The sequence below is a fragment of the Myotis nattereri genome (genome assembly GCF_964212035.1).
Source record: "Myotis nattereri genome assembly, chromosome: 2".
In the NCBI taxonomy this organism is placed as follows: domain Eukaryota; kingdom Metazoa; phylum Chordata; class Mammalia; order Chiroptera; family Vespertilionidae; genus Myotis; species Myotis nattereri.
The window spans coordinates 194814626-194840641 of record NC_138076.1 but is presented as its reverse complement, the minus strand read 5'-3'; the positions used below and the strand labels follow the sequence as shown (position 1 = coordinate 194840641).

The following is a 26016-nucleotide window of genomic DNA, read 5'->3' as shown; positions in this document are numbered from 1 at the left end:
GGCGTACATGGGTTACATTCTTCACGGGCACCAAGCAGAGACGGAAACGGAGAAGCTGCATGTTGGGGGGGAGGAGGGGGGTGACTTTGAAGAGCAGCAGGTCTTCTGACAGAGTTTGCCCTTTAACCACTCTCCCCAGCACCCAGCACGCAAAAAGGGTGGAGGAGTAAGAGGTTGCTGCTGAAAAGACAAACAAACAACAACAAAAAAAAAACAGTCACAGTAGAGCTTCAACTGCCATCAAAAGGTAGCTTGCCACCTGAAGCAGGACTACACGGAGACCCGCAGCTGCTGCCCAGGAGGTGCAAAGAGGAGGAAAGGGCGCCCAGTGTAGAGGCCAGCAGTTAGCTTCCCGGGCAGGAGCCATGGCCTGGCCACCTTCCTGCTGGCTGTGGGTTCTGGGGGCTCTGGCAGGGCTCTCAGCTACCCCAGCCCCCAATAGCTGCCCAGAGAACCACTACCGGGCTCAGAAGAAACTGTGCTGCCAGATGTGTGAGCCAGGTAAGAGAGGACGCCTTGCCAGGGGCAGGCTGAGTGTGGGAGAGGACTGGGATTGGGGGGAAGAGAAGCAGAACGGGAGTCTGCGCTCCGGCAGGGGGAGGAATCCTGCAGTGCCCAAGGCACCACCTTGCAAAGGGCAGAGAAGCAGCCTTGACCCTGGACCTCTGCTCACAGGAACGTTCCTCAAGAAGCACTGCGACCAGCAGAGAGCGGCTGCTCAGTGTGAACCGTGTATACCGGGGGTCTCCTTCTCCCCAGACCACAACACCCGGCCCCACTGCGAGAGCTGTCGGCACTGTCACTCCGGTGAGATGGGCAAGCATCCGGGGAGCAAGGTGGCAGAGCTGGGTGTGGAGGAGCAAAGAGGGGGTAGAGTTCAAGGCTAGGGCAAGGGAGCCAATGCTGGGGAAATGGGGCACCGGGGAGCGGGGATGCTGATGTGATGAGAACTCGAGTGTTTAGGGAAAGAGTAGGCAAAATCCGAGGGACCGCTGAGAACGGATCCATGGTTGGCATCAAGACACTAAAAAAGAGGAAGTGGCTCTAGAACCCCTGATTTCAGCCACACACACACAAATGAAATTTCGTAATTTCTTTTATTTTTTTAAAGTAGGAAGTGTAATATCTGTGGCTGTGTTCGGAATCCTTTTATTATTCCTCCACAGTAGCTGGGATTTCAGGAATGAGGAGATGCCAGTGCACAAGGAGTGGCAGGTTTTAACGGGGACCCTTTGAACAGGTGCCCTGCGGCACGACACTTGTGAGGACGGACGACTTAGCTGAGCTATTCCACTACTTGCCTTTAAAATGTGTTTGGTCTCACTGGGCTTTTAACACTGTGTTCTTTAAAAAATTAACTAAATAAAAAAGGTTTTGCCGCCGAAACCGGTTTGGCTCAGTGGATAGAGCGTCGGCCTGCGGACTGAAAGGTCCCAGGTTCGATTCCGGTCAAGGGCATGTACCTGGGTTGCGGGCACATCCCCAGTAGGAGATGTGCAGGAGGCGGCTGATCGATGTTTCTCTCCCATCGATGTTTCTGACTCTCTATCTCTCTCTCCCTTCCTCTCTGTAAAAAAATCAATAAAATATATTTTTTTAAAAAAAAAATGATAAACTTTAAAAAAAAAAAAAAAGGTTTTGCCATTGCGAATCAAACAGCAACATCTTGCATACACAAGAAGCGTTCCCCAGTCCACGTAACTTAAAAATGTGACCGTTAACAGCCGTTTTTCTCTTCTTGACAGCAACCCCAGCAGGGTTGGACTTTTAAAATTCAAAACCTGCCCCAGTCCCTCTGCAGGCCCCACCAGAAAGCCTTCTCCCAGCACTGAGCCAGCCTGTGTTCCCTTCGCTATGTTCCAGCCCAGCCCAACCCATGATCCTTCTCTCTATGAGACACAGCCCATAGGTTCCTCAAAGCACTCCGGCAGCACCTGGCTGCTGGACGGAGCAGGGGCGTGGAGGGGCCTGGCCTGGGAGGGAGGAGACTGAATGAGTTTGGTCCTCTTCGACCTCAGTATTCCCATCTGTAAGATGGAGAAGTACCAGATAGCCTAGAATTTTGTGCACATGTTACACCTGGTGGGAAAAAACCCTCCAGATCTCTGGATACTCATCACTGAAAACAATGGCATTTCATCCATTTTTACCCAATCCCAGCCCCTTCTTTTTTTTTGAATATACATTTTTATTGATTTCAGAGAGGAAAGGAGAGAGAGAGAAACATCAATGATGAGACTCATTGATTGGCTGCCTCCTGCACATCCACAACCCGGGTATGTGGCCTCACAGGGAATTGAACTGTGATCTCCTGGTCCGTAGGTGGATGCTCAACCGCCGAGCCAGGCCAGCAGGCCCAGCCCCTTCTTTAGCCCTTCCCTTCTTTTGGACAAACAGCTGCATGATCACTGGTCATCTTCTGTTTAACCTGCTGCTGGTTATATTTGTGAGACCAACTGGTACCAAACTTCTCTATTCTATAATCCAATTGTAAAAATCTCACTGTTTCTACTCTTCATAGTGTCTCTTTCTGAACCATGAATTTTCTAAAAGGTCCAAGTTTCTTTTTCTTAATAACAATAATACTAATGGCAAAGGGACTGGGTGGTGGTGAGAGAGAGGCCAGCCTCTGTGTGGGTGGGGTGGGCCTGGGGGAGAGGATTAAGCAAGGGGGGCTTGCAGGTCTCTGAGGCCTGAGTGTCTTGTATTCCTCCCGCCCCCTCTGTCTCCAGGTCATCTCATTCGAAACTGCACCCCCACCGCCAATGCCGTGTGTACCTGCCCCACAGGCTGGGAGTGCAAGGACAAGGAGTGTACCGAGTGTGATCCTGCTAGAACCCCCACGCTGACCCCTCATCTATCATCGGCCCCCGGCCCACAACCCACCCACTTACCTTACACCAAAAGTAAGTTCCAGGGAACTCTTTGTCCAGTTTGGGGTAAGGGTCACTTCAAGTAGCACCCCGTCTGAGCTCACCCCCCAACATGAGTTGCCTGGTCGGCTTGTCTCTGCTTTTCCATCTCATCCAACTCTTCCCAGGCCTCTAGGCCTTCAGCCTGGTCTTTCCCTGCAGGGTCCCTGCTGTTGCTCACCCTATGTCTGTTTTCCCAGAGTTGCTGGAGGCCAGGACAGCCAGGCACATGCAAACTCTGGCTGACCTCAGGCTGCCTGCCCCAGCTCTCTCGACTCAATGGCCAGGTGAGTTTTCTCCACCTTCTCCACTCCAAGAGAATATATATGGGAGAGTCCAAGAGAGAAGCCAGCTCCCAGGAGTGGGGAGGAGAGGAGGAGGAGCAGAGTCTAGGGATGAAGAGAGGACTTGGTCCAATGATGGGGGGGAGGAGAGGAAGGCCGGGAGGAGAGAGGCAAAGATGAGGGGAGGGCGGGGGTGAAAGGCGTCTAGGGCTGGGCCCGTCTCCCAAACCCTTGTCTGGCCCCTGCCTATCACAGCCCAGAGGTTCCTATGCAACTCAGAGTGCATCAGAATCTTCGTGATCCTGTCTGGAATGTTCCTTGTTTTCACCATGGGCGGAGCCCTGTTCCTCCATCAACGAAGAAAAAATGGACTAAGTAAGAGACAAAATACAGGTCTCCAGTCCTGTTTCTGACCCCACCCCACCTCCGCAGCCCTGCCACCCATGCCTGGGATGTCCTGGAAGCCTCCCTCGCTCCATCTGTACCCACCTGGCTCCTGCCTCGTCCTCCTCTCCTCTTAGCTGAGGTCCTCCTGACAGCCCTCCCCAAGCTTTCCTGCTTTGCTTATCTCCTCTTCCTTCGCCTCCTCCCCTGACCACTGGCCAAGAGTCATCTGCTTCTGCTTCTGCAGACAAAGGAGAAAGTCCCGCGGCGCCTGCTGAGCCTTGTCCCTACAGCTGTCCCAGGGAGGAGGAAGGCGAAGCCATCCCCGTCCAGGAGGATTACCGAAAGCCTGAGCCTGCTTCCTACCTCTGAGCCGGCACTCCCCAGAGGGGGTCATCACTGCAGAAAAGGCCTGGCCTCCACCTCGGCCCACTGCCCAGCCAGAGGCAATGAGACCCAGCAAGCGCAAATTCAGTACCATGCCCTGGCAGGGCCCTTTCCTGTGTGCAGACTTGAGAAAGTACCTTTTGAGACTGGCGTGACAAGGACAGCGGGAGGTGGGGGGTGGGAAGCGGGATGTGTCCTGGCCCAGCCAGCTTCACCTCCGTGCTGGACGAGGGCTGGGGTTCCAGCTGTAAAATACACTGAAGCCCAGGAAAGCCCCACGTGCTGTATTTAGAAACTCAGCAGAATAAAGTGACAGACAGACACATGCCGCCTCTCTGAAATTCCACTCACGACATAGGCCACTCCCAGCCTCATCTCCTTCAGGGATCGGAGGGAGGAGCCCTCTCCCCTGCGGTCTGCTGTTGGGGCCTGCCCAGCAGGGGAGGGAGGAGGTGTGGCACCAACAGAAAATGAGAAAAGGTTCCCAGACTCCGGGGGTTCCTGCTTCTAGCTTCGGTCTCTCCCTTCCTCCTCCCTCCTCCCTTTCCCTACAGCTCCACTTTCTTGGGGCGGGTGGGGAGCAGAAGGGTGCACGCAGTCAGGTCTTGAAATCGCCAGAGGATGACGGGGGTGGGCAGTGGGCTGGAGAGGAGAACAGTGAACAGGACTCTGGCACCAGCAAGAAATGGCTTCACCCAGAGGCGAAGGCAGCCGCAGTGGCACTTCCTCAAAGTGAAAGTGAAAGAGACGTAGGCGGAGGACAGGAGAGAAACTCACGAGCCGTTGGCCACCAAGGAGTATTGAAAGGAGCGTTGAGAGAGACCCCTCTTCTCCAGCTGGGACCTTGCCAGCGGGGAGCCGGTGGAGACGGGCAGCGGAGGGGGCCTGAGAGCAGCCCCCATGGGCACAGAGGGCTGGTGGCTGCTGCTCTGCTTGGCTCTGTCCGGAGCTGCCGTGGACACGGGTGAGTGGGATAGGCTGGAGGGAAGTGTGAGGCCAGGGAAGCTGCGGACAGCCACCCTCCGGATTACACAGGGGAGAGGAGCCAATCGCTTCTAAGCCCAAGGGGGAAAGGCTCAGTGGCTGACAATGGAACCAGTTGTGCTGGGGAGAGAGGCAGAGGCCCGGGAGGAAAAGCCAAATGAGAAAGAGGGGCCTTCACGGTGAATGTGGTGGGAGCGTTGTCCTTGGGAGAGGGGACACCTTCGGAAGAGAAAGGGTCCCCAGCTAGGAAGTCACCAGGAAGGTGATCGGGAGGTGGGAGGGGAAGGCCACATGTTGGGGCAGAAAGCAGAGCAGACCTGCTGTCGGCTGGCAAGTAGAGAAGATGGCTGCCAACACCCTGGGCTGCATGATGGCCTGTCGCCTCTCCCCCTGGCAATGCTGCTCACTTATTTGCTTTTGCTGAGAACTCCTTTTCCTGAAAATAGCTTTCATTCGATGGTTGGAAATGAAAGTAAAAGCATAAACCCGTCGGAGCAAGGCAAACCCAGGACTTTAAATCACTCGCATCAAGAAGTACCTGGAAAGGCAGGTGCTTCCCAGAAAGCTGGCCTGGGGGGTGACAAGATAGGGACAGAGACAGCTGGGCCCCTGGAACACAACCTTTACCCCTAGTGACTCCGCAGCTGGGGCAGGGAGTGGGCACAGAAGTAACTTTCTGGGCGGGAGGGTGTGGCTGCAGCCCACTCTTTTCCCTGCAGCAGAAAGGCAGTGGCGGGCCGTGGACGTGGTCTTGGACTGCTTCTTGGTGGAGGAAGGCAAGTACCATGGAGGCTTTGCCAGCGATAAGAACATGGTGAAGGCCCTGCTGGTGCTGAAGCAGGTGCCAGTGCTGGATGATGGCTCCCTGGAAGGCTTCACCGACTTCCAAGTGAGCACACTGTCCAAAGACAACCCACCTGTTACCTTTGAGGCCTCAGGTAAGAGCCTCCACCCCGTGTCCCAGTCCTGCTGGGCTCCCTCCATTGGAACAGCCCAGTTCCCGGTGCGCCCACCTGCATCTGCTTCCCATGTCCTCAATCCAGTCCACCCTGTGCCGCCCGCCCTTCTCCCGCAGTGAGTCCGGTGCAGATTCCCCACGCAGAGGCCTTGCTCCATGCTGACTGCAGCGAGGAGGAGGTGACCTGCGAGATCTCCCGCTATTTTCTCCAGGCCAGACAAGAGGCGGCTGTTGAGACAGCAGCTTGGTTCATCACCAACTTGCAGGTCTCTGGAGGGGGACCCAGGGTCTCCATCCTGATGAAGGCTCTCAGGGATGCCGAGAACAGGGCTGTCATGCCCCCCACGCTGAACCTGCCCCTGGGCCCCCAGGGGACTGTGCTGACTACAGGTAAGAAAATGAAAAGTAGCAGAAAGTTTTGTTTTAATATATTTGTATTGAGTTCAGAGAGGGAGAGATAGAATCAATGATGAGAATCATTGATCAGCTGCCTCCTGCAGGCCCCACACTGGGGATCAAGCCCGCAACTCAGGCATGTGCCCTGACAGGGAATCAAACTGTGACCTCCCGGTTCATAGGTCAACGCTCAACCACTGAGCCACGCCGGCTGGGCAAGAAATAGAAGGGAGGGAACAAGTCCACCTCCATCCACATGTCATCTCAAAGTGTCCCCTCGACCTCAGTCCTTTCTTTCGAAAGGTCCAAAACGGGGATAACTATCTCCTCACGGTTTTGCCTGAGGAAATGACATGTGGTGCTCTATCCATGTCTGCTGTTCGAAGTAGGCTTACTGGGCCAAGCACCAGTTTTCTCCCAGTGAAAAGCCATCCTGGTCTGGTGTTTGACGAGAGCAAAGCACAGGGATTCGGAATTTGTTCGTTGCCCCTTATTAATATTATTAGTAAAACCCAGTTCCTGCCTTCTCCAGCACATCCCAGAGGGCGCAGGGAATTGAGGACATGAGGATAAGTTTCTCCAGAGTTCATTAAATCTACTATTTTACCTCCAAAAGGAGACAACCAAGTCCAAAGATTAGAGAGCTACCCACCTATCCTTAGAAAGCCCCAGAACATTCGACCTTTCTGTGGTCCAACCTAAGTGTATCCTGCTACACCAGAAAAGAGGAGTCCTCATAGTCCTGGTATAGCTAGATAGTCTCTTTTTATTTTGGGATATTTTAAGCCTACAAAAGGTGAAAGAATAATGTAATGAACACCTGTATGTCGTACACCTAGGTCCCATCAACTGAATTCTCATTATAGATATTGCTGAACAAATTAAAAGCTGCAGAAATCCCAGTACTTCACCCCAAATACTGCCATGTATAGCATGTGGTTTATAGCATTTGGTTTATAACTAAAAACAGGGATATCCTCCATCATCACAGAACCAGCACCTCAGCAAACCAAGGTGGGGTGGTCTACCATGGTGCAGACAATAAGGGGGTACAGTGTGTCAAGAATTTAAGAACGTATTTGCCAGGGCAGTCCCCCTTGCTACACCACTGAGCATCATACTTAAGGTCAATATTTAAAAATTGATAACAATAATACCGTCGAGTATGAAGTCCAAATTCAAACTTCTCCAATTACCCCAATAATGTCCTTTGTAGCTCTCTGGTTCTTGTAGAGTCCAGGATTCAAGCAAGGACCACACACGCATTTCGCTGTCTTGTGCCTTTAGGCTCCTTTACTCCAGAACGCTCTTTCATAGCCCTGACGTCTTTGAAGAGCCTAGGCCAGGCGTGGGCAAACTACGGCCCGCGGGCCGGATCCGGCCCGTTTGAAATGAATAAAACTATTCAAAGAAAAGACCGTACCCTTTTATGTAATGATGTTTACTTTGAATTTATATTAGTTCACACAAACACTCCATCCATGCTTTTGTTCCGGCCCTCCGGTCCAGTTTAAGAACCCATTGTGGCCCTCAAGTAAAAAAGTTTGCCCACCCCTGGCCTAGGCCCTTGTCTGCTAGCATATCCCACTGCCTGATTGTTTTCCTCATTAGATTTAGGTTTAGCATGTCTGGCACAAATACTACTGCGTGCTTTTTATTTTAGTTTTTAATCCTCATGCTTAGAGAGGGAGCGAGAGAGAAACAGCGATGTGAGAGAGGAACATCGATCGGTTACCTTCCGTACATGCCCTGACCGGGGATTGAACCCACAACCCAGGTATGTGCCCCCACCAGGAATTGAACCGGCAACCATGCACAGGACGATTCCCAACCAACTGAGCCACAGCGGCTGGGCGTACAGTGCACTTTTTAAATTCTTACTCCTACTTAGACTTCACAGCAGCCTTGCCTCCGGCAGGGGAGCTTGGCAACACTAAGAGACTTGTCCAAGGCCACAGAGCGGCCACATGGAAGAATCAGGCTTCCAAAATGTTTTATCTGCTCCCGTGGGTCTTACCCAAGAGCCAACAGTAACCCACCATTTTGCATGTGTATCTTCCTGGTAAGAGGCCAACAGCTTTCCTCAGATTATACGGGGGCGACTCCAAAATAGTTAAGATCAGCTTGTGTGTCACACTGCCTTCCCAGAGCCCACTTCTTTTTTGTTGTTGTTGTTTGTTTTGTTTTTTAATAAAATTTTATTGGAGTGACATTAGTCAACATGAACATACAGGTTTCATGTGTGGGTGACTAACTTACAAAGTCTGTCTCTAGCACCATGTACCCACCATCCAAAGTCACATCTTCTCCTGTCACCTCACATTTGGACCCCTTTTCCTCCCCCACCCCCCTCCCTCTGGCAACCACCACGCTGCTGTTTGTGTTCGTAAGTTTCAGTTTTATATTCCACATGTGAGTGAAATCATGTGGTTCTAGAGCCCCCTTTTTTGTGGTTCCATCTGTTTGGGAAATGAGCCTAACCGCCCTCACTGTCCAAGAAAGGAGGGAGGGGCAGATGTGTACCCACAACATGCCCACGGCTCAGATCAGGTGGTCTCAAGTGGCAGCCGAGCACATCCCCCTCTTTCTCTCACCACAGTGGAGTTCCAGGTGACAACACAAACCCCATCCCTGATTTTCCAGCGGGGGTCCTCAGCCTCCCTGCACTGTGGCTTCTCCATGACGCCAGGCTTGGACCTCACCAGAGTGGAGTGGCGGCTGCAGCATAAAGGCAGCGGCCAGCTGGTGTACAGCTGGACCACAGGGCAGGGGCAGGCCAAGCGAGAGGGCGCTACCCTGGAGCCTGAGCAGCTCCTCCTGGCCGGGGATGCCTCCCTCACGCTACCCAGCCTCACTCTGAAGGACGAGGGAACCTACATTTGCCAGATCACCACCTCTCTGTACCAAGCTCAACAAATCATCCAGCTCCATGTCCAAGGTGAGGCCAGAACTCATTTCTCTGGGGGAGAGGGAAAGGGATATGCTTATTGGGAGTGTTTTCCATAGTGGAGTCCAACTACAAGGGCATTTCCTGAGAGGCAGACTGCATTCCCACAACCTAAATGCCATCTCCGCCCTAGAGGTGCAGAGGGCATCAGACTGTCTTCTGTCACACTTCGGGATAAGTCCATCGGAAATTTTCCAGCCCAGGATCCGGTTGCCCTGCCCTGCTGGCTGCCTCCAATCACACTCCCTAAAGGAGCAGAGCAAGCCCAGGAGGCACAGTGGGAGTGGCCCTGATTGAGAAGAGGGTTTCATCACTGATACCCTTTCAAGTCACTGCTTATAGTGATGATAAGAAGCAAGCCAGCCGTTAGTTGGTTTTACTAGCGTCTTCCAATTACCTGTGGAAGATGTACTCCTTTATGGCCTGCATCCAGGGTGGACTCCTCACCGCCCCTTGGCACTCCACTGAGGATGAAACTTCAGCCTCCACATCCTAGCTCACTCTCAGCAGGGAGAGAAGGCTTTAGGCTTCTCTGTTGTCCCATTGACCCCTCGGAATATCATTCTTTCTTCCAGCTTCTCCCAAAGTACGACTGGGCTTGGCAAATGAAGCTCTGCCACCCACTCTCATCTGCAACATCGTTGGCTATTATCCTCTGGACGTGACTGTGACGTGGACCCGAGAGGAACTGGGTGGAGCCCCAGTCCCAATCTCTGATGCCGCCTTCTCCAGCCTCCGGCAAAGCGCAGAGGGCACCTACAGCATCTCCTCCTCCCTGACGGCGGAACCTGGCTCTGCTGGTGCCACTTACACCTGTCGGGTCACCCACATCTCCCTGGATGAGCCCATTGTGACCAGCACCTGGGCTGCCCCACCAGGTACTGGGGTGCCCACCTCTACCCTGGGCTTGTGGCTCTCCTACCTCCAGCTCATCTTTGGTCTTGCTCTGCTTCCCACCACACTATGTTCATTTCACAGTCTCAGCTTCTTTCCAGGGCAGCAGCCTCCATAGCTGCCACCCCCATCCTGAGACTTCAGTATGCCCCAGGTGCCAGGGCACCAGGTGGTGTGCTGGAAATGAAGGCTGGATAACTCCTGATCCTACCCTTAAGGAGCTTAGTCCAGTTGGAGGGACCGACTAAGCAGGCAGGGAAGATGACCTGGGAAGGGGGAGGGCATGAAAACCAAGTTAGCTAGCTCGAGGGGCAAGGAAACACCAAGACAGAAAGAATGACATGTATGAAGGCCAAGTATAACGCAGCCTAAAGAGCACTCGGGGAACTGCACAGCTAGAGCCGAGAGTGTGTGGGAAAACTGGGAAGTGGCCTTAAGCTTGAGAAGTAATTGTATTTACTGAGCATTGACATGAATTGAGCACTATGCTAAGCACTTAGATGTATGATCACATGTCTTAGCATGACTCCCATTGTATTAATGAGTGAACTGGCACTTCAGATGTTAAGTAATTTGCCCAAGGTCACCGACCTAGTAAATGGTAAAAGGTGAAGTGTGAAAAAACAGGCAGCCTGATTACACTAGAACCTCAAACCCTCCACTGCTATTAGTGGGCTGACACTTTTTCTTTTTCATCCGCACCTGTGGTGTGAAGATATGTTTTTCCATTGATTTGTAGAGAGAGTGGAAAGGAGGGGTGAGAGCAAGGAGGAGAGAAGAGAGATTGGGGTTGCCTCCCACTCCCAACTGGAGCTGGGGAACTAACCTGCAACCGAGGTATGTGCCCTTGACAGCGAATTGAACCCATAACCCTCTGGTGTGCAAGCCAATGCTCTAACCATTGGGCATGCTGACCAGGGCTAGTGGGCTGATAATGATGGGCCTTCAAGCTGGAACTTCATCCTGAAGCCACAGAATATTATGTAAAATTTTTAAACAGGAAAGAATCAGTACCTAGAATGCAAACATCCAGGAGCACTGGGCATTATTATTTGAGACTGGGGTTTTGTCTCAGCTCACATCATTCTCCAGCTATTTATAAAATCCTAGTTTAACTGCCAACCGCTATCTAACTTAAATTTCTCTTGCAAAGCAATAAAATAAAAAAAAATGTTGTCCTGAGGTGGGAAACGGTAGGAATTCTGTGTGGAGAAACACACAAACATCCAACAACCTTGAGCAAGTACAAATGCTACTGTGTGCCCAGTTCCTGGGTGAGAACAGAACTCTTGATAAGAGCTCCCCACACGGGGACTCACACACTCACACACACCCCTTTGTCCTGCTGGCGCGGGCTGAGCTGGTTCCTGCGCACTGATTCCTGCCTGCACTCTTCTCACCTACAGAGCAGAGAACTGTGGCCTTTGGAGTCCTTTTTGCCAGCACCCTCTTCCTCCTTGCACTGCTGTACCTGGGACTACAGAGATGGAAAGGTAAGAGTCCAATGCCCTCAGCTCTGCCCGACCCACCTCACTTACAGACCAGCCTCCGCTAACCACCTCCCCACCCAGACCAGGGATGAAGCCCAAGCATCCCACGTTCCAGCCAGCCCCCCCCCCCCTCACCACAGCCCACAGCTTTGGGGGTTACCACAGCTGAAACCAACCTCACTCCCTCTTGTTCTCTCCTAGCTACCTCATCCAAGGTCTGCCAAGACTCCGAGGCCCTCTGGGAAACCACCCTCCTGCCTCCGAGTAAAAAGAAAGAGTAGTCACGTTCTCCCAGAAGGACTCTAAGCCAAGCCTCAAAGCTCAAAAATACCCCGAGAAAAGCAGGAAGAAAGCACAGATCACTGGGGCACTGGCTCTGAGCATGCGCAGGACTCTGCCTTCCCCCTGCGTCAGGGAGGAGATGCCGTGGGTGCCGTCTGGGCTTTGCCTGGGTAAACAGGACAGGAGGCATCAGGAAGGTCTGGGTGGAAGTTAAAGCAGGAACCAGATTTGAGGTGCAGTGGCAGGGACAGAAAACGGGAAGAAATTAAGAAAGGAGCAAGTGAGGGGCAGTGGGACAAAGGGACAGAGGTTGGGCCGCCACACACAAATACTGAACTCTGTCCAAATAAAAGCCTCTTGGGTCCTTGGCGGCAAAGCTTTTCCACTTTCCTATCTTCCCGTGTTGGACCCAACTGAGCTGTGTCCCGGGCCTTGCTGCAAAGTGTTCCAGGTGTGAAATAAAGGCCCTCGAAGGCAGCCCCAGGGCCCGTCTCAATTGCTCTGTGTAACCTGGAGCTGTAACTAGGTTCTGCTCCTTAGACAGTTGCTGGTCACTTCAGGATACCTACAACTCCTCATCCCTACTCCTCACACGACTCAGCTGCCAGGGAGAGATTTTTTTTATTCATTTCTAAAATCTGCTAGTCCATACAGTGGAACTCCCCAGGAAGGAAGGAGGTAGATAGGAAATGTCTGAGAAAACCTGCAGCTGTTTATCAGTGTGAGATCCTCACTCAACTTCCTGTTGTCACTTCCTCTCACTGGCACCTGAAGAGTTGGGTTGCGTCAGGCATGAGTGCTGAGAGCAGAGACCACTTCCTTTGCCAACACAGAGCTTTAATCTCCGAAGACCATCTGACACACATAAGCCAGCCCTTCCGGCCTACAGCAACATCAGACTACTAGAAAGAAGCAACACTCCCCGTCTCCCCCTCTCTGCTCAGTTACTCCAACCCAAACAACACCCAAGTCAGTGTAGTTAGGAATTTATATTTTTTGCGCCTTTGTTTAGAATACATGACATTGGTAAATATGCCACGTGCCTTTGGTGAAGTACAATTATTATTCTATACACGTATGAGATTGAGGTTAGGGAAAAAGACAAAGAGGTGATGACAGACACACAGTGGAAACCCCACATCGTCTCATGGCAAACCGAAGGGGATCTGGGAAGCTCAGCTTCATTTGACTGCAAAGTCCCAGGGTTTAGTTGCACATTTGCTCATGCACATGGGTGGCAGGAGGGAAAGGGGACAGCAAAGACACAAAAGAGGGTACACAGTGGGATGAGAAAGAAAGTAGAAGGGCTGACATCTCCAAAAGAACAAAGCCAACTATATCTGGTGAGCCTCAGAGGGACAGACACCCAGGAAACAATTCCTGTGACAACGGTGGGTGGGCTAAGAGGGCGAATTTGCTCCAGGCCTGGGACACATCGAGGACAGTGGTGGCTCTTCTCCAGCGGTGACCCCCTGCATTAGGCAGAGAGGAGCCCAGAGGAGAGTGGAGACCTTCGGGGGGAACCGTTGGGAGGGTACACTGACTGCTTTCTTCCAGCTCTTCAGTCCCACCCTGGGGCAGGACAAAGGGGAGGTGGGGAACAGGGGCGAAGGGAGAGGAAGGATGGTTTTGCGCAATGAAATGCTGCTGCATGGAAAGTGAGCATCCAACCCGGCCCCGCCTGGCCCCAGCCTCTTCCTGCTTGTGGGCCAGAGGACAGAAGGAATACAAGCGCATGGGTGTTTCCCCTCTGTTCCCAGCCTGCCTGCCTCCCCTCACAATACCCTATCCTGAAGCCCAGCAGTGGCCCCTGCACAGGCTGAGTACCTCCCATCCTTAGATTCCACTGTCTGTACCCACAAGCCATGCAAAGAGGAAAGGAAAGGCAGCAAAGTGGAATTCAGATGGGTACACATGGTTTAGAAGGGGAGTACAATGCAGGAAGGACAGACAGGTGGCTCTGGGTGAAAGGGCCCCGTGATAGCACAAACTCTACACTGTCCGTCTCCTACCCCAAGACTGAGTTGGTGGGTATACTGGGCTTTTCTAAAATATTCAGAATCGGCCAGGCCTCAGAAAGGACATCTTGCCTCGTCCCTGTCTTTGGCAAGTACACAGGAGTGGTGTACAGGAAGTCCCTGAAAGTCCAAGGACCCCTCACACTCCTTAACCAACAGGAAGGGAGGAGCAGGACCCTCCTTCATGAGAGGGCAAGAGGTGGCTTCCACTGAGCTTGTTATTTTCAAATTAGGCCCTTCATTCACTGTTTCTCTCTAACTAATAGGCATTCTCTCTGCATGCCAACAATGGAAACTAATCAAGAGCCCCAAACTTGGGCTGGATGAAGTTATTTGGTACTCTCATGAACAGTACAGAACGCTGCAGAAAATGTGGACAAGGGACAACCCTTCCCGGTTATGAGCTTGTGGGACTGCTTCTAGGATGGCAATGAGAATTCTGGTATTTTCACAATTAATATGTGTTCTCCAGGTCGCTGGAGAACAAAGTAAAAGGCTGTAAGATCCCTGAAGACGTAGAAAATCTTGAACTAACAGATTAGAAATAACTGCAAAAAACAGGTTTTACTCTCTAAGAGGGTATTGCACCAGGACCGAGTTGGACTTTGTGCCCACCCAGGATCCTCTCAGGCCCGGCATAGGAGAAGAGCTCCAAGTGGCCAGGGCAGCCCTGAGTGAGCCACCATTTTCGCAGGTGTTTATGGCCTCCTCCTGCCAGCGGCCTGGCTTTCCTGGAGGCACACGGGCACTGATACCCTTCTCCTCCCAAATCTTGACACTTTTGTGGACACATCACTACAGCTCCGCCCGTCCCCTTCCCTTGGCCTCCATCTCTTTTTGGCTTTGGAGGAATTTGCGAGTATATAAGAAGCAGGTAGGGAGGAGGTGCCAGCTGTTGCTCTTCGGATAGTTGCTTCAAATTGCGCCAGGAGCAGCATTTCCAGTGTTGAGGGACACAGTGCAAATGAAAGCAACAGCAAAGGAGGAGTGAGCGATGGAGAAGCTGGGCTGGGATGGAGGAAGGTAGATGGGGAAGTTTGTTGAGAGAGCAAACAAGGAGAGGAACATGAGTTTGGATGGCAATGGAGAACAGGGAAGGGGTGGCACATTCTCAAGTAAAAAAGTAAACTGGACACAGGAATCAGGAAGTCCAAGATGGAGAAGAGAGAGGGACAGGAGAAAACAAGAGCACAAATTACATCAAGTTACTAGGCATTCGGGTCTTTCCGTTGTAGGTGTCCCATCCCCATGTCTCCCTCTGACCCACGACAGTGACAAAAAGCAGAGGGAAGCCTTGTCCATCAAGGGAGTCCTTTGTCTTTGCCCTTCCTCCCTCCTGAGCCAGATGATGATTCCACAACAGTGATCTCCATACCTCAGTCAGAGCAGCCCCACTCCTCAGGCAGGGAGGCAAGCAGGCAGGGCTGGGAGAAGACTCCAGGACCTTCCCACCTCTTCACCCCACCAGAAATCTCAGGAATACTTACTTGCAATAACTACCACGATGATGGCACAGATAACCCCCATCATGATCATCATCTGAGGAGAAATTGACAAAAAATGGGTCCTTGGACTTGGGAAAGGAAGGAGCCAGGAAGAGAACTTACTCTGTCTTTGGGACAACGCAAGAAACACACATCACCCAGGAGATCTGCAGGCCTCTTGGCGAGAGCCCAGCCCCCATGCTCCCCATCAGACAATAACCCCTGCACCATAGGGGAAGCTCCTTAGAAACATCAGAGCTTTTGTAGCTGCTTCTTTTTCCTTAGGTCCTGTCGTGTTGAAAAGAACTGCAATGGATCTGCAGTCAGATGGTTCATTTTTCAATGTGAAGTGTTCAGCTCATTCCCCAAAGCTGCATGTATTTAAATACATTTATCTACTCCAGTCATTGTGTCCATGTTGGGTGTTTGAGGAAGGGCCAGGTGAAAAATTTCCCAGGGGTCCTTTTAGCAAAGGCAGCTTGACTAACCATTTCCAAACTCCTCAGGGTGTCCCCGGTGAGTGGGTCTGAATACTCTAGCCTACCCTGGTGGCCAATTCTGGGTAATGCAGCTCAAGGAGGCTTTTAAGACTTCCCTCCCAAGAAGAGTTCTGCAGGGCAAAGATCCTGTACCACTAAAGGGGAGGAATGCAAAGGGTGTCCCAAAATTCACGCAAGAAGTTATTTTGATAGAAAACACAGGTTAATAATTAAAAATTGTAAATTTTTTTATTGATTCATAAAGTACACAGTATAGGGTTATATATGGAATAGCATATCGGGTAAATGGCCTCCACAGCTTTGCTGGCACATACGCACTCTTTTGTTGAAATTTTCCATGACCGAAATGCGGCTGCTCAAGCAATAACAGCTAATGGTGCTCGCTTTTGCGACATGATAATCCAGTTGTTTGTGCTATGGAGGCCATTTACCCGATATGCTACTCCATACATAACCCTATATTGTATACTTTATGAATCAATAAAAAATTTACAATTTTTAATTATAAACCTGTGTTTTCTATCAAAATTACTTCTTGCATGAATTTTGGGACACCCTTTAGAACCGAAGGGTTTTCTTGCCTTCTGTGAGTTGTGGCCCAGGAAGAAGAAGGGGGAAAGGACAAGAAAATTCACCTTGCAGTTCTTCCACCAATACTTCCTCTTTAGCTTGGCAGCGCTGCTCTCAAACTGTGACGCTCCCATCTGCAAGGCATCAGCTCGGTCATCTAGCTCTGACAGTATCTCGTCCCTCTTCAGGACCTTGTCCACATTTACACGCATGATGTCCACCACCTGAGGGGGGCCAGAAACAAAGCTGCTAAGCTCTCCACCAGAGACACAGGAAAGAACAACAACCAGGGGATCACAGGGCTGCCCTGTGTAACTCCAACGGATGCCTTGCCTCCCAAAGCCTTTAGCTATCGCTCTATAACAGCGGTTCTCAACCTGTGGGTCGCGACCACTTTGGCGGTCGAACGACCCTTTCACAGGGGTCGCCTAAGACCATCCTGCATATCAGATATTTACAGTACGATTCATAACAGTAGCAAAATTACAGTTATGAAGTAGCAACGAAAATAATTTTATGGTTGGGGGTCACCACAACATGAGGAACTGTATTAAAGGGCCAGAAGGTTGAGAACCACTGCTCTATAAGAAAGAAAAGTTCTAAATGCCAAGATTTGGAAACCCTCGGGGAAAAACGCTCCACCTGCCTCCTCTACTTGTGCCTGGGTTTGCTGTAGTCGTCTGTTGCTGGTCGTATTAGGAGGAGGGCCAGGGGGACCCCCACCTGGGGCAGTCCCTTCTGCTGCCCCTTCAGTGGGCGGCTGAGCTGGATCGGACCTGTAGAGAAAGTGGAGACTTGTAGGCATATATGCATAACCCATGGATGGACACAGACAATGGGGTGCTGAGGGCCTGGGGCGGGAGGGAAGATGGGAGCGGGATGGAAGAGGTTAATGGGGGGGGGGGCCTGAATAATACTTTCAACAATAAAGATTTTTTTAAAAGAAAATATAATAAAAAGAAAGAAAGAAAAGTGTATAGAGTACACAAAGTACCCAAAACAAGAAAGAAATCATGTGCACACTCACCCCACACCATCGAATTCATGGCAATTAGGTTACTTTATGTAATTAGAAGGGGTTTTAGCTCCTTGGCCATACCAAGGAGGGAGATACTGCACAGTGACAAGAAGCAAAAGATAAAAGATGCGGGAAGCCAGCCATTGTCTTCGCTATCAGAGAAGTGTAAACAAGGATCCTGGAAAGCTGATGAACCTTGAGCCCCTGGCAAGGGCCAGAGCTATGCACAGATTGTTTAGTCCAGACAATGGGGGCTCAAGCTATTTCCTGGCCGAACAGTTTCAGAGTAAATCTTTTTAATATTTACTGACCTTTAAGATAGTCTGCCTGTTACTACAATTACCTGCCTGACTAAGAGCTAGATGTGTATCCAAAATTGAATAAAAGGTTGGCAAGGCCTGGGCACCAGTGGAAGTCCTTTCCCTTGCACTGGGCTTTCCACCTGGCCCCCAATATTTCCAAATTATTATTTCTTGTCTCGTCTCTTTCATTTGTGTGCAGCCCCTTCTCCAGATCCCAAACCCTGAACCACGCGGGACGTGGGATATTCACAAAAGATCCTGTAACAACATTTAGTGGGGGTCAGGGACGTCCAGGGTGGTATCAAGAGATCTTATTTGGGCCATCTTCTGACCCGAACTCACACACATCCTCTGACACAATGGTTCCAGGGACTAATGTGCTACCTTTGGCCTGAATGGCACTGCCCTGGCTGTCAGAGCCTTTCACATAAAGTCAAACTGGAAACCTCCAATCCAGGTTAGAAGACATTTGTACAAAAGACTAAACCCTCAGGGTAAGCCTATGGACTAAACAGCCCCTTTCCCCAAAGCCTAAATCTACAAAGAGCAAGCTGACAGATTCTGCTTAAGGGGATCCACTTACTGGTTATGTTTCATTCCACAATTAGTATACTGGGCTGTTGTAAGGACAACTTGGAGAGTCACCAAAGGCAGAGCCTCTGCAGGTTCAGTGAGTCAGAACAGTTTGCTTGCTTTGTTTTTGGCAGAGAAGATGGAAATTTCACTTAGATGGAACTGGGGCCTAAAACAATTACATTAATTATGGAACTGTTCCAAGAGTATAGACAGGAGGCAAAATGAAGAGAAATGGGCCTCAGTGTACATGCATCTTTGACATTCTGTCCCTTCTTTTTCTAGATTTGGCAACAAATCTCAGGAAACTACCCTGTGTCCCAAGGAGACATATGTCCCTTATGTCCCAAAGAGAAATTTTGGTTTACACTACTACCCACAGTGATTGTCCTCAGTCCCTTTGCCTTAGAAGGGATTAACATGTTCAGGACAAACTCTTTTTCATGAAGTCTAACCTACGGCATGAGATTTTCTCTCCCAAGGAAGACCCTGCCAGCGGGAGGGAGGTCTCTCAGATCTGATGGAGAATAGAATTACAATAAGAACTCCTCAAACAGAAGCTGAATCTCACAAAACACACCTCCTAGGAGCAGTCTAAGAATGAGTGATAGAGGGATTCAACCATCACCAAGTCACCACGCAGGAAATGCTTGACTACTCACAATAGACCTAATACCCAGAAGTTCCTCCTCCCTAAATGAATTTCTTTCAAGTCTAAAAAGATAGAGAATAACACCTCAGAAAGGAGACGCTAGCAGATTACATCTGACGTGTCCCCATTAACATCACTGTCTCACTTCTAAGGCGTAAAGGCGCAAAGGGAAGACCCAAAGCCATGGAAGCCAGGAGACTCTTGTGCCACCACTGAACTCAGCAGCAATCTAGTTCTCTGAAGACGGAAAACCCAGTGAGTGGGTAGGAGCCACTGTTTGGTCTTGGAAGCAGTCCAGGATGGCCGCAGCAATGACAAGACTGAGGTCAGAGGCCTTGTGATGCCCTGCTGCTCCCCACACTTTCTCCACCTCCTTCGGTGCATCCCACATGGGTGCTCCTGGGAACCAGTCAGCCGAGAAGGATCCTCCTTCCCCAAATGCAAACAAATGGGTTCCTAGGACTTGGCCAAGATGCACAGAATGTCACAGAGTAAAAGCTGCAGAAATCCAATTGAGAAAATGTGACATGGTTATAAAGCATGTGAAGGGACCATTCCACGTACGACTTGTTGGGAGTTGGGAGCACTCAGCAATAAAATATCCAGAACAGTTATAACCTTTATGTAGGATAAGTAAACCTTTTCCTGTTTTTTGTCGAGGACCAGGCCAGGACTCCAGGCAATGGCAAGGAAGAAAGACCTCTATCAAGCAGACAGTGGTCCTGACAGGGGAGTGCTTCACTTGTCTAGCCACGGTTCTCCCTCGGATCTTAGGATGCAGGTGATGCTGAAGATGGTCCGAGACTAAACGTAATGCGCTGGGGAAGACCGGGATCCTCAGGTCTATTTCTCTCCCCGGCACTTGGCTGAGACTCAGTGAAGGGAAACACCTCAGGGTGGCCATGGGAGGAAGGCAGTTTGGAATCATAGGGCACTGCCCCCTGAGTTCTGAGAACTGGCAGATAAGTTTCTGGAGCTTTGCTCACTGCCAAGGTGGGAGGGAGGCAACACGTAACAGTTGGGGTGAGGGACATACAGAAATTACTAACTAGCAGATGCACCTACGACTGTCTTTCCAGAGGAACCAAGTACACATTCGTTCAGACCCCTACCCGATAACTCCATGCCCCACCTTCGCCCTCTCCCGGGCTCCGCTAGACCGAGAGCTGCATGAGGCGCCCCTCGGGCGAGAAGAATGGGTGCAATGAATGTGGGACCCCTGCGCCCCTGCCCCGCCCGTGGGGTGCTGGCTGTGGCTGGTGCAGGAGTGGAGTGCTGCCCTCCTCGCTGGGGGTGGTCAGGTCTGGGGGGCTGCGCGCGGGGGTAGTTCCCCGCGTCGCTGCAGCTGCTGCAATGCGCCATTTCCATCCCGCAGAGTCTGACGCTGGCGGTGACAGTTGGCATGGAGGGTCGAGCTCCCTACACCAGAGTCAACTCACATTTTTCTGAGAAGTGAGGACCGGTCTCCTCTCCGGAGGCTGCGGCGAGACACCCGGCGAGGGGAACGCTGCGGCTGAAGTCCACGGAACTGCCGAGCTGCACGTCTAGTTGACCACCCGGAGCTCTAGCTGCGGTGGAACTTACTGCAGCTGCAGTTCGGGTCCCGGTCTTTATTAGTGCCGGCCACGCCTCCCCGATAAGATTGACAATCCCGCGGCCCAATCCAAGCCCGGGACAGGCGCAGTCCAGAAGGGAAGCCCGAGCAAATTGGCCAATCAAAGGAGCAGTTTCCTCATTACTGACAAAGATGACTATAGTTGGCTAATCTGTAACTAAGCGACAGGGGGTTGTGAAAACACGCTTCAACACTCTGGAGGGGCAACTCCAACATTTCGAGTTAAGTCTTTTCTGGTGCCTGCTAGCCAATCGCTGAACAGCTTCTGAAGCCTGGCCCCGCCCAAGGTCCCAGCGCCGGCAGCTCCAGCCAATCACGCCGCTCTCGCCGACAGCCGCCGAGTGTCCCGGCCACAGGCTCACAGTGGCCGGGACTCCCGGGGAAGTCGGTGGTATGTCAGTCCACGCGCAGCCCTGACGCCCAGATCTGTCCGGCGTCCCACCCACCTGCCCGCCTCTGACCAACAACTCCGCGGAGGCAGAGTCCGTCAAGGCAGAACGGCAGGCTCTCGGGCCCAAGTACCGGGCGGGGGTTCCGTCCCCACAAAGCAGATACGCAGGCTTCGTTCATCCGTTTCCTTCCACGCTGCCGACAAGCGCCTCACGCCGTGTATCCGACACTGAACCTCCCGCCAAACCTGCTCCTCCCGGGCCTTCCAGGTACCTTACCCACCAGGTGGCCCAAACGGACACCACCCTGGACTTCCTCCCCGTTCATCCTTACCCCGCCTCTAATAATTCACCAAGTCGAGTCGATTTTTCCTTGTATTTCAAAAATTCTCTCCCCTTGTCTCACTATTCTTATCCGTTGTAAAACTCAACATTATTTCAGCTCCCGCTAGGAAAACAAGGTAGCAAACTGACTCGCTGCTTTCTTATCAGAACTGTTTTTATATTTATTGAAAGTATAGACTTATATAGAGATTTTTATATTTCACTCTGGTGCATATGTAAAAAAAGAAAATACAAAAGAATAACATGGTAACAGTATTCCTAAAACGTCGTATTGCGGCTCTTATGATTCATTTTTTTTACTCAATCTTAGATGTTCATAATTTTCCACACAATGTAGTTAGTCATCAAGAACTTTGGTGAGACAGCATTTCTCAAAGTGTTCCTCTGCTGTCTCTGAATTTTCTTCCAAGCCTCAGACACTCATTTGGCTAACAGTTATAATGAAACATCCTAATTTAGATGTTAACATTTTTTAAAAAGTGTATTTTAGAATTAGTGAAATATCTTTGTGTTTCTAGTCATGCCCTCCCTCATATCCATCCTTTAAGGAACCACCAGAATGCTCTATGCAAATGTCACAACCCTGCTTAAAACTAATGAACAACTGCTCTTAGAAACATAATGTACTGATCATGTGTTTATCCCATCTACCTCCTATAACCACACCAAAATGACAACTTGTAGGAACTGAAAACAAATCATAAGCCCTCAAAGACAAAATCAATGGGAAGAATTATTTTTGGCAGCATGAACACCTAAGTATCCCCACCAACTTTCCCCTGAAAACTAAGTCACTGAATTTTTTTTTTAATTGAAATACTTTTAAAATTAAGAAAATAATACAGGGAGGTTCCCCTATAGCCCTTCACCTATAATATTAAAACCAGGAAATTGACATTGGTACAGCCCACAGAGCTTATTCACATTTTGCCATTTTTACATGCATTCCTGTGTATGTGTGTGTGCGCCTGCATGTGTATATAGTTTTATGAAATAGTGTAGATTCCTTTTACCACAATCAGAGTACAGAACTATTACACTAGAACAAGACTCCCTGGAGCTGTCTCTTTATAGCCACACCCACCCCACCCCTAACCCTTAGCAAACACTAATTTTTTTGTAACACTGACTAGGACCTTTAGTACTAAGTTATAATGCAGCAGTAATAGTGGGCATCCTTGTCTTGTTGCTGATTTTTAAAGGGAATACATGTCCATAAATGTATGTTGTTAATCTCCAGTATATAATCTTTATCAAATTAATGAAATTTCCCTCTGTTACTAGTTTAACAGGTTTTATTTTAATCATAAAAAGGAGCCCAGCCAGCGTGGCTCAGTGGTTGAGTGTCGACATATGAAACGGGAGGTCCCAGTTCAATTCCTGGTCAGAGCACATAGTTAAGATGCAGGTTTGATCCCCAGTTGCGGTGTCTATGGGAGGCAACCAATCAATGTTTCTCTTTCTCTAAAATCGATATTTTTATTTTATTTTTATTTTTTTTAAAATATATTTTATTGATTTTTTACAGAGAGGAAGGGAGAGGGATAGAGAGTTAGAAACATCGATGAGAGAGAAACACCGATCAGCTGCCTCCTGCACACTCCCCACTGGGGATGTGCCCGCAACCAAGGTACATGCCCTTGACCAGAATCGAACTCGGGACCCTTCAGTCCACAGGCTGACGCTCTATCCACTGAGCCAAACCAGTTAGGGCTAAAATCGATATTTTTAAAAAGAGCCCATATATAAAAATATCTAATATGCCAGATATTCAACTACTGCAGCAATCAAATATGTACAAGACAGTCCCTACCTTCAGTGGGAATGAGGCTTAACTAATGGGGAAGACAGACAGACACATTAAACCAAGCAAAATCAAACAGCAAAAATATCATGAGTTCAGAGACTCAGCCAAATCAAAGTAAAGGAACCCTAAAAAGCACTCCCTTGCCTTCTTCCATTTTCCAAAGCAGTGGTACTCAATCCTAATTTAGAACCTCTTGGGAGCTTTTAAAAACATGAATGCTTGGAACCCAGTCTCAGATTGATTTCATGGTGTAGGACGGGTCCAAGTCTTCTTTGTTGTTGTTGTTTGTTTTGTTGAAGCCTCTGAGAAGTTTCTAACATGTAACCAGGATTGAACAGCTCTGGTCTACAGGGTTAAAAAAATCTAAGGTCTTCATCCTGGCTAGACTCCTGGTCATTTGCGCTATTTTTCCTATCTAAAACTTATTTCCTGTTATTAGAAAAATATTACTGATATGTTAATGATCATTAACTTAATCCTATGGACCTGTGTCAGTAGTTGCCACCTTTGCTCACATGTCTATGTTCCCATGACAAGGCTATCCCCCATTCCCCTACCCACTGCAATTATTTTTACTCATCAAAGCTGCTGCCCATATGTTACTGTTCATAGTTAACATTGATTTCCCATGTCCTTAAGCTGAAATTTTCCAAGACTTAGCTCAAATGTCATCTTTTCAACAAATACCTTTTCTGACTACCCACTCCCCCACCCCAGCCAAGAAAAAACTCTTAGAAGTCTCTAATTTTTCTATGCAATTACCATATTCAAATTCATATTGTTTACATATATATATCTCTTATGTAGAATGAAAGCTACTGAGAGTTAGGAATCAATCCTGACAGTGATTTATGTCCCTACAAATAACCTTGCACATATGATTCAGTGTTTATTGAATGAAAATGTTATATACTGTTTCACACCTAAAACAAGATTGTTCTGTCCTTGAAAACAAGACCTTTTATATTTTCACAGCAGGAAACATTTTATAAACGCTCACTGAACTGAACTATCAGTTTCCTCTTCACTAGTAATCACATGTTCTGCCCTGACTGGTTTGGCTCAGTGGATAGAGCGTCGGCCTGCGGACTGAAGGGTCCCAGGTTCAATTCTGGTCAGGGGCATGTACCTTGGTTGCGGGCACATCCCCAGTAGGGGGTGTGCAGGAGGCAGCTAATCGATGTTTCTCTCTCATCGATGTTTCTGACTCTCTGTCCCTCTCCCTTCTTCTCTGTAAAAAACCAATAAAATATATTTAAAAAAAAAATAATCACATGTTCTACTAAAATATCCTATATAATAAAAAGCTAATATGCAAATCGACCAAATGGCAGAACAACCAGTCGCTATGACATGCACTGACCACCAGGGGGCAGACAACGCAGGAACTGCCCCCTGGTGGCCAGTGGGCTTCCACAGGGGGAGCACCGCTCAGCCAGAAGCTGGGCTCTCGGCTGGCGAGCATAGCGGCAGTTGCAGGAGCCTCTCTGGCCTCCCCCGGCAGCGCTAAGAATGTCCAACTGCCGGCTTAGGCCTGCTCCCCACGTGAAAAGTTAAGGGTTTCAGAGAAATGGATATGGGTATGTGTGAACATAAATTACGATCCTGGGTCTTATGGAAATGTATATATTATGTATCGGGGCTTATAATATGGGAGAGTGTTTTCAAAGTGATGGCTGGAGAAGAGCTGGATATAAGAATGGAGAGGTGGGTATGAAATATGAGTGGCTCTGGAATACCTTACATGATTTGGTGGGACTGGAGAGGAGACAATCAAATATTTGAGACTGCTAAGTGCAAGGTGTTCTGAAGAATATATATATATATATATATATATATATATATATATATACACATATATATATATATACACACATACACACACACACACACACACACACATATATATATACATACACACACACACACACACACACACACACACACACACACTAGAGCAGTGGTTCTCAACCTTCCTAATGCCGCAACCCTTTAATACAGTTCCTCATGTTATGGTGACCCCCCAATTTCATTGTTACAAATTGAACATAATTAAAGCATAGTGATTAATCACAAAACAATATGTAATTATATATGTGTTTTCCGATGGTCTTAGGTGACCCCTGTGAAAGGGTCATTCGACCCCCAAAGGGGTCGTGACCCACAGTTTGAGAACTGCTGCACTAGAGGCTGGTGCACAAAATTCATGCACTTGGGTGGGGTTCCCTCAGCCCAGCCTGCACTCTCTCGCAGTTCAGGAGCTTCGGAGATGTCCAACCACGGCTTAGGCCCGCTCCTTAGTGCTGCCAGAGGTGGGCTACTGTGCTTGCCAACTGTCAGCCCAGCTTGTGGCTAAGCAGCGCTCCCCCTGTGGAAGCACACTGACCACCAGAGGGCAGCTCCTGCATTGAGCATCTGCCCCCTGGTGGTCAGTGCATGTTATAGCGACCGGTCATTTGCTGTTCAGTCGATTTGCCTATTACCCTTTTATTATATAGGATAGGCTAGGATATCCCTAACTAGAAAAGCATATGCAGAGAGTGGGTCAAGGATATATTACACATTTTTGTTTCTCCTACAATTTTCTGCTCAGAAAAAGTAACCAATAGTTTTTATAAGAATAGTACAGAAATATAATGCCACTTTTCCATTACATTTCACTCCAGTGTGGATTTTTTTAAAACATATTTTTATTAATTTCAGAGAGGGAGAGGGAGATAGAAAAATCAATGATGAGAAGCATTGATCGGCTGCCTCCTTCCTGCCCCCAACTGTGGACCAAGCCTGAAACCTGGGCTCCTGGTTTATAGGTTGATGCTCAACCA

General features: G+C 49.5%; 3 protein-coding genes across 5 annotated transcripts in view; 2 read left to right on the top strand and 1 right to left on the bottom strand.

The window, feature by feature from the left end:
• Positions 1–20638, bottom strand: part of VAMP1 (vesicle associated membrane protein 1) — a 53442-nt gene extending 32804 nt beyond the window's left edge. The window contains exons 1-4 of the mRNA XM_081084223.1: positions 20475–20638; positions 17137–17266; positions 16556–16714; positions 15424–15475 (exon numbers count right to left, since the gene is read on the bottom strand). Of these exons, the coding sequence (XP_080940349.1) occupies positions 15424–15475; positions 16556–16714; positions 17137–17266; positions 20475–20476 (343 nt within the window). The 5' untranslated portion in view covers positions 20477–20638. The remainder of the gene's footprint in view (positions 1–15423; positions 15476–16555; positions 16715–17136; positions 17267–20474) is intronic.
• On the top strand, positions 37–4685 carry CD27 (CD27 molecule). The gene is made up of 6 exons (XM_081084222.1): positions 37–501; positions 676–807; positions 2733–2906; positions 3113–3199; positions 3452–3571; positions 3828–4685. The coding sequence occupies exons 1-6, from the start codon at positions 366–368 to the stop codon at positions 3950–3952; spliced, it is 774 nt and encodes a 257-aa protein (XP_080940348.1). The 5' UTR covers positions 37–365; the 3' UTR covers positions 3953–4685.
• Positions 4455–12968, top strand: TAPBPL (TAP binding protein like). 3 transcript variants are annotated; one of them, XM_081084218.1, is made up of 7 exons: positions 4455–4931; positions 5674–5889; positions 6027–6299; positions 8905–9243; positions 9828–10130; positions 11553–11639; positions 11838–12968. In XM_081084218.1, the coding sequence occupies exons 1-7, from the start codon at positions 4868–4870 to the stop codon at positions 11915–11917; spliced, it is 1362 nt and encodes a 453-aa protein (XP_080940344.1). In that variant the 5' UTR covers positions 4455–4867; the 3' UTR covers positions 11918–12968. The 3 variants fall into 3 exon arrangements, with proteins under 3 accessions (XP_080940344.1, XP_080940343.1, XP_080940345.1); XM_081084217.1 differs by having other exon boundaries at positions 4708–4931; positions 5671–5889; XM_081084219.1 differs by having other exon boundaries at positions 4711–4931; positions 5671–5889; positions 6027–6175; positions 8949–9243.
• Positions 20639–26016: the final 5378 nt, after the last annotated feature.